The following is an 8540-nucleotide window of genomic DNA, read 5'->3' on the forward strand; positions in this document are numbered from 1 at the left end:
AAATTAAATTATTATTCAATTTCCTTTTAACTTTTACTCCTTTGTTCTATAAACAGCTCTATACTTGGAAGTTTTTAATGCTGATATTCTAGCTAGAAATTTGTGATGAAGGAATAGTAAGGTTTGGCAACTGTAAACTACATCAGATTTTTTAAATGAAGAAATATTCCCCTCCTCTTGCAATGTGAAGTCATTCTTCAACTGTTTTCATTGTTTTTCTTCACAGAATGTTCTTAGAATAGACATGTGGGTTTATTGCCAACATCTGTATCTTATTGATGTAGCTCAGAAATATTGTTCTCCTCATCTGATAAATCAGGTAAAAGCCTTTGGTTCCTTCCACACGTCATTGTGAAAACTCTGTGCTGTGTATATACATGCACATGTGTCTCTTTGCAATGTGCATATCATAATAAAGTTCTCGAACAAGCTAGATAATGCAAAATGACAGAATAGACCATTTTCTCAAAATCACTAGCATGGCACCGTGTCAGTGTGTGTTTTTGTCACCACTCATCCCTAGAGTAAATGCTAAAATGACTCACAAACCTTGTATATACCATGTCAGTGCTGGTAAGCATTCAGAATAATTTGCACACAGGTTGGAAAACAACATTTTATCCCTAAACAACTCAACTCTGAAATCTCTTACTGCCCTGGATGGATTCGGAGCTGGTTAATGTCTCCACTCATGAAAGCCAATGTCTTCTTTCGCTCACTGCTGACAGTAAACCTCAATCATGACCCAGACAAATGCTGTGACTATAGGTCTACAGTTCTTGGGGACAATTATTGCCTATCATGCCCCACTGTGTAAATTTTTAGTATTTTTTGAGAGTAAACATCCACATGAAAATCATTAATTTTTAGTAACCTTAACCACAACTCAGTACAGAGACAAAAGAATTATTCATGAATATCCAACATTTTCTATTTAAAATAAAATTAGTTGATATGAGGAATGAGGATTTTCTGAGTGAAGAAACATGAATTAGGGAATGGGTTTACTATGTTTATGAAGTATGTCTTTTAAACATATGTTTACCCTACCCTCTTATCCACCAGTTGTTCTAACAGACTTATCTACACCAATCATTCCGTATGTCCTCTCTTGAATCTACTTTTCCTGGTTCTTGGCACCTCTGGCCAGGTTCCCCCTTACATAGTCCCATCCGTTTTAATCTGTCATTTTCAGAGTGTCAGGGCCTTCCTGAGCTATGCCTTAAAGCTTCCCATCAGCTTTAACTCCTAAATGATTGTCAGTGGAGATCAGCTTTAATCTGAAGATGAAGATATTAAAATAAAAAATCCTACTTGTTAGCAAACAAACACTCTTCCAACCATCACTCTTCTCTCTCCCAAGAATTATATTTCTTACCTCTCTTCGAAGAATGCAGTGGACCATGACAATAACAAAGCCTTGCAACGAATCAAACACAGCAAAAAGTATTTGAAACAATATGGAGCGTTTATCTGTCATGGCCAGAACTGCAGACATCCATGTCAAAGCCAGGAGAGGCAGCACAACACAGGAGCTCCAAAGAGACGCCCTGTTGAGAGACACAGAAAACAACATAATGTAGCTGCACATCACGCCCCAGGCCATAACCAAACCCCCATTCAACAAAGCGTTCTTGTATGTGGCACCAAGATCGTTAACTTGGAAACCACAAAGCGGATAACATTTGAGAGTTCCATTTATTTTTTTATAGACTATCCCACAATAGTTATAAAGGCAGTTGCCAATTATGAATATTTAAGTATGCTCTTAGCTCTAGTATTAGCAAACATATTTTTTTTTTCATCATAGCATTTTCTCACATGCACTGTAAAAGATTTGTAACAAGAAGATGTAAATGATTGGGACTAACATGGCATTACTGGCGGTGGTGGCTGACAAAGCTGTTGTTGAAACTACTCCACACTTGGCACATTTGAGCGTCAAACCGCTATGAGGCTCACTCATCTGACTGCAAACAAACAGAACACCCACAAAAAGAACAAAATATTGAATTGTCACTGAAAAAAAAATTGCTGCTGTAAGTTAGCTTTTAAATACGATTTCATGCAGAAAAGTATACTTATCAAAGATGAATGCTCTAGGTCATTGTTAACGATGCATTTATACTATATATTATCTTTGTAACATTTACCTTTTAATGATATGGGCCTTTGTTGCATGCAAAGCATATTTCCATCATTTATACCGTAAATGGCCCTCGTGTCTAGAGATCAAAGTTGCCCAATACACTGAGTTAAATATAAGCATGTGCTTGTGTAGACATACAGTGAAAACCCTTTATTCAGACCCCTGATAAACAAACATGTAAAGACTCTTATCTTTAAGGATTTTCATTGTTATTTGTGGAAGTCACATATATCGGTTAAAACTTTCTGAAATGTAAACATTTATCTCAGAATTCCAATATAGAAAAGAATATATTTTGGGAGTCTTCAATTATTTGTTGAACATGTACCTTTTATTTCAACAGACTCATATTTTGAAATTTCTTATAGCACCAATGTATTGTCCATATTTTAAGATGATCTGAATATAGGGGCTGATGAAATTTGATGAGATATTAGTTAATAATAAAAAGAGTGATAGTTTTCTGCTTTATTAAAACACATTTAACATAATAGTTAAGTTTAAAATATTCTTTCTGAAAATTAGTCATAAACTCCAACCTTATAGCATTCAAATGGTTTATTCTAGTCTAGAGGATTTTACAGGTAAATTCAGATTCAAACAATTCAGACTCCATCTACTACATCAAAGAAGCTAAGTCACGCTACACAGAAAAACTTTATATGCATTTTGCTTTAGAAAAATGTACCTTGAAAATGATGGGTTTATTAGAAAATAAACAAAAACCAAAAAGGAGTTACTTGAATTAAGATTCGAAACATTTTGAAATAATATTCTGTGGTGTGCTTCTCTAGTCCATTCCCATGGGGTGTCTATATCTAAAATACGTTTGCCCTGTAAGTTTTTAAAAATAAGTTATAGTGGAGTTGCATTACTATGTGTATAACAAAAGTGGCAGAAGAGAGAAAATTGTAAGAAGCTAGATTGTAATTTAGAATGTCTGGTTTCTTTTAAATAAGTGTACTCATTTGTGACTAGTGCTCATGTGAGATAATAAATCTGAAAGCTATTAAGTATGTAGACTGATCAGCAGACTCCATGAGAAAAATCACAGCTTTCAAAGTTGGGTGTGAAGGTGGGGAATATAATACTAAATCATTCACTTTACTGATCCACTTTAGGGCACATGTACCAGCCACATGTGCCCAAACTTTTCAGAATAATATGTAACCAATAGTCTATCCAGTTGAGTTTACAAAGCCTCCACGGACATGCTGATGTGCTTGAAACTACTCCCAAAGGAGTACTTAGACTAGTTTTCTCCACAATGGCTGCACATCAGCTATCTGGCCACAACCACAAAGACTATAATTTAAGAGGACCCCAGGCATCTGTCCTTTTTTAAAGCTCCATACATTATTCTGATGAACAAACAGGAATGAGCACCACTGCCCTAACTATACATTTGAATTTCTTTAATCTTATTAAATCTGAGCAGATTAATATTGAAAAGGTATGGATTAGTCATTTATTATTTCCTTTATCACAGAAGATAGGCTATTTGGTATTTGTGCTTCGAACATGAATGTGGCTATCTTTAAGGATACTTTGTCTTTAGGCTCTGAAACAAGATTGAAAAGCCAAAAATTACTAAAAAATAATTTTAAGTACACAGTATAAGCAAGTATCTTAGTCCTGAAATCTGTGATTTAATCTATGTATGGGCTTGTCTGAAAATAAATTTTAAATCAGTATTTGAAATGCTTATTTGTCTTTATTTGAGCCCTATACATACTTCCCTTACTCAGGGCTAACTGTTGAAAACTATGCTTGCTGCTAACTGATTAGACATTTCCAGCATTCTGTTATTGAATGTGAATAAAGTAGAAGAAAGATTAGTGAGCTCGAGACATGTAATGTTTTTTCCCAGTTTATATGGTTACTACAGAATTTAATAGAATATGAAGAACACATAGTCTAGGATGCTAAATTGAGTTGCTGCAGTGAAAAATAAAATCTGTTCCTTTGTTGTAGAGGAAATTATGCATTTATAAAAAAAAAAGTTCAAACAGTTAAAAAAAAGTTGAATTGTCTATATGTTTAAATGTAACCAATATATCCACCAGGGCATTTCATTACTCTTCCAAATGTTCTGTCTACTCCCATTATTACTATGGATCTTGAAATTGACAAATTCTAGAGTTACCTTCCCAGTTTTATTTCCTTTAAGAAAAAGTATGATCTGATTGGCTGACTGTTAATATTCTAAAATATTCCCTGGAAAGGAAATGTACCGCATCCAGGAAAAATCACATGAAATTTATAAAGGATCCTAGTAAATAGTTTCTTAGTTTCAGGTAGATAAGATAAAGCAGTTTAAAATAGTAGATAAGAAAGATTCATTGCAGAAAAGTAGAGAAAATTAAATTTTCTGTTTAAGATGTTCTAAAAAGATACATGCCATTTTATCCTGTTTTCGTTCTTTCCAATTTGCATGTTATATAAAATTTGTTTTTATTTGCAATAAATCCCCTCTTGGTAAATATATTTCATGTATTAGAAAAAATTTAATACAGTTTGGGTATTATGAAACTTGTCAAGGTATTGTATTATTTATTAAATATTCATTCATTTATAAATATTTATTGAGCACAAATTATAAGCATGGTCATTTATAATAAATAATTATAAAAAGAAGACAGAGAAAAAAATTGAAAAAATTGGACGAAGAAACATCTTGATGCAATATTCAATTCTAAATAATAATATACTTGCATAAGAAATACTTGATATGTATGTATATTAAAATAACTTGAAATGGTTTTTATAATTAAGGAGATCAATTTTCAAGTCAATTAGCCTCCTGCTTAATATTTCTTTAATTTTGATTATTTATTCTTTACAGAAGTCTCTATTAGTGTCCTCATTACTTCTCTGTGAACTAAAATTAGTCAAACAAACATGGCTTCTAAAATTTTTTTCAATCATACTTTGGAATAGAGAAAAAATTTCAATCCATATTTACCTAAACTAAAATAGTATTTTATATTAGAGATTTTTTTAAAAATTAAAGTCATTAATTTGTTAATAGCTCTTTTATGTTTTAGACAGTAGCCAGAATTCTGCTTTTATAACATATCTGTTTCTCTGGCAGTAGCCTTTGAACCAAAAAACACTGACCCAGTTTTGCCAATGAAACATATGTAACTTCTAAGAATATTTGTATAGTTAGAGGTTTTAAAATTTTAATTTCTTTGTCAATATATAGATTAAAATGGATAACTTCTAAATTCATAATATGGCAATATTGTCATTTCTTCTAAACCTGTTACCTCTTACAAAGAGCTTTATGAATCAAACTGGGTGTTACATATAAAATAATTAAATGAGAAAAAAATATTGACTATGAATTTAACAAATCCTTAGCACTATAGTAACTGTGATGCTCTCATCTCTTTTTCTGACCACCATATCCTGTGGATAGTGGAATCACAGGCCCTTGATTGATTGTCAGGGACCTTTGAAGACAACCTAACCTACTCAGTTTGGCTTCCTTATTTCACTCATCACAAGAATGATGAATAAATGCTTGCTATGTCCTAGATACTCTACTGCATGCTTTATACACATTATATTTCATATACTCTATGAGGCAAGAGTTATTTTTTCCATTTTACAGATGTAGAGATTGAGCTGTGAAAAGATAAAGTAGCATGCCCAAAGACATACACACGGTTAGTACATTGCAGAGCTAGATATTGAACATGGTTTTGTTTGACTTCAAAGCTTTATCCAAACCACTAAAACCCCAATTTTTTTGTTTAAATTATATAAGTTTATACCACTAATAGCAGAGATGAGTTTCTATACCCAGTACTCAGTATGATCAATTTATTATTACATGATTATATTCTGGACAGAGATAATTGAAGAAGCTATTACTCCAATTCTCACCACACATGGCAGACTACCAAGAGTAATTGTGTGAACACTTGATGTCCAGATAGTACAGAAAGCTCATTTTCTGGAGGGAGGAGGAGAGGGACAAAAACCCACCTAATGAGTACAGTGAACCCATTGGGTTCATTGATGGTGATGGGCACATTTATACCCCTGACTCAAGCTATGTATCACAAACATCTGTACTCCCTTAATATTTTGAAATTTTAAAAGTAAGTAAAAAAAAAAAAAAAAGACAGCTCAGTTTCTGTACTAAGTTCAAGTTTTTCTGTTTAGGATGTTATGAAATTCATCTGCATTGAAAAAAGTCCATAAATGAGAGAAGGGATCCCCTCTCAGGAAGGAACCTCCAATGATGTTTTTATTACATTATTGCAGTTCTAATGTTTGATATAAATGATATCAAATTTGTATATTGAAAGTCATTAAATCTAGTCTTTTACTACGGAAAAAATACCTGGATTATCTTATTTTATAAATCATTATATAGATTATAAAAACACAAAGGACTTAAAATTCTCACCAGTAGGTGATCAAATACAGTGATTATTAAGTAATACCATAATTTATGAAAGAAAAGGAGAACAATTATTGGGATAAGTTTTGAATGAACATACAGTTTTATAGATCAGAAAATGCTATAAACATTTTATAAGAAAAGACACAAAGGAAAAATCAAAGGCATTAATATTTCATTCACGTTTCTACAAATTCATAGGATGACGTGATAATGTAACCTTAAAAAGCTGCTATCAATCTTCATATGAAATGTTATTAAGTCATCAGATATGATGATATTATAATAACAGTAAAATTAAGGAAGATGTTTTTCTAAATTTTATAAGTAGTTAAAATGTGCAAGTGAAAATTATAAATAACTATTTCTAGCCAGTTATAGTTAAAAGTCAAAAAATGAAAATATTAGTGTTTTATAAGTGATCATTTCAAGTGAAGATTTTTTTCTGATATATACACTTAATAAAAAGATGCAGCATTTTTGCCCTATTTGGTTTGCTTGTCCTGATTCTATTCTGTCATATAGCAACATTGTGTTCAATCTACCTCTGTCCTTTGTGACCCAAACGGGGAGGACTTTGAGCCTTTACCTAAAGACAACTAATTTAAGTCTAGACTTAACATTTACTCTTACCTGACAAGAGATAAACAAGCAATATGTAAAATTAAACTCAGATTTTCTTAATGATATGCTATATTATTTTTAGATTTTTGGTCATATTACTTAAAAATAGCACATTGGAAACTTGAATGGAAGAATCTACCAGATGCACTAATACATCAAGAACAAAATTCAAGGCACAGTCAAATGCAGTCAATGATGATCTGGAATTGGAGTATGGGATTCACTGGTAAAGAACCTTCAAAATCCACCAATTGCAGCTTACCCGGCTCTGTGTTTGAGCTTTTTATCTAGGATCCCATCTCTGGAAACAAGTTTATTAAATACCAAAATGCCAATCACCATGTTGACCTGTCAAACAGAAACAAAGTTGACCTTTCAATGATATTGAAGGGAATCAGGTCCCTGTTTCTCCTGAAAAACCTTTTGTCAATTTATAACCACCACAGAATTATATACTCACAATAGTAGTGATATGTAGCACTTCTCAAACATTGTATAAGTGCATAAAGGCATACCCAGTAATTTAACAGCGGTGTGATACTTCAGAGTTTTTGTTTGTTTGTTTTGAGAGAGAGAGAATCTCGCTCTGTCACCCTGGGTAGAGGGCAGTGGTGACATCATAGCTCACTTCAACCACAAACTCCTAGGCTCAAGTGATCCCCCTACCTCAGTCTCCTGAGTAGCTGGGACTAGAGGCGTGTGCTACCACGCCATACTAATTTTTTCTATTTTTAGTAAAGACAGTCTCACTCTTGCTGAGGCCACTCTCATAGCTCACCGCAACCTCAAACTCCTGAGCTCAAGCAATCCTCCCACCTCAGCCTCCCACAGTGCTAGGATTAGAGGCATGAGCAAAGTTTTAAAGTACATTAAATATATCTAGTTTCCATGCTTTGCAGTTTACACTGGGAGGAAATTAACCTTCGGTTGCCTAACTTTTAAATGGTACCATATTATGCCACTCCAGCATTCTTCACTCTGAGTCAACCCTGAATGAAATCAATTGGTTAAATGAGTTTTCTCTATGTCTTTAGAGCCAAAAGATTTTGAATCTCAGAGTGTGAGGCTCGAGTGAGCCCTGGCAGTCAAAGGTGTCCATGATTTGTCATTGTTCCCAGCAGGGAGGATAGAATGCCTAAATTGCTAATGCAGTATGGTTATTCTTTTTTTGTGGGACAGGGAGCATTCTGATGCATTGTGTTTTTCTAGGCAAAAAGAAAAGCCTATTCAGCTCACCAGAACCATTGAAGCAATGGGCCCTAGCACCAATTCTTAAAATATGCTCTAGTGAACACTTAACATTTTCTAAGACTTTGACTCTCACTTATAAGGTGTTTTGCATGATACAGT

The 8540-nt window shown here is 33.3% G+C and overlaps 1 protein-coding gene across 1 annotated transcript in view; it reads right to left on the reverse strand.

Moving 5' to 3' along the window:
* ADGRB3 (adhesion G protein-coupled receptor B3) overlaps positions 1-8540 on the reverse strand; it is an 871792-nt gene that overhangs the window by 49067 nt on the left and 814185 nt on the right. The window contains 4 exon segments of the mRNA XM_012650418.1: positions 1379-1550; positions 1872-1970; positions 7453-7538; positions 8427-8449. Coding sequence (XP_012505872.1) covers positions 1379-1550; positions 1872-1970; positions 7453-7538; positions 8427-8449 — 380 coding nt within the window.

The sequence above is a fragment of the Propithecus coquereli genome, unplaced genomic scaffold (assembly GCF_000956105.1).
Source record: "Propithecus coquereli isolate 6110/MARCELLA unplaced genomic scaffold, Pcoq_1.0 Scaffold324, whole genome shotgun sequence".
Taxonomy (NCBI): domain Eukaryota; kingdom Metazoa; phylum Chordata; class Mammalia; order Primates; family Indriidae; genus Propithecus; species Propithecus coquereli.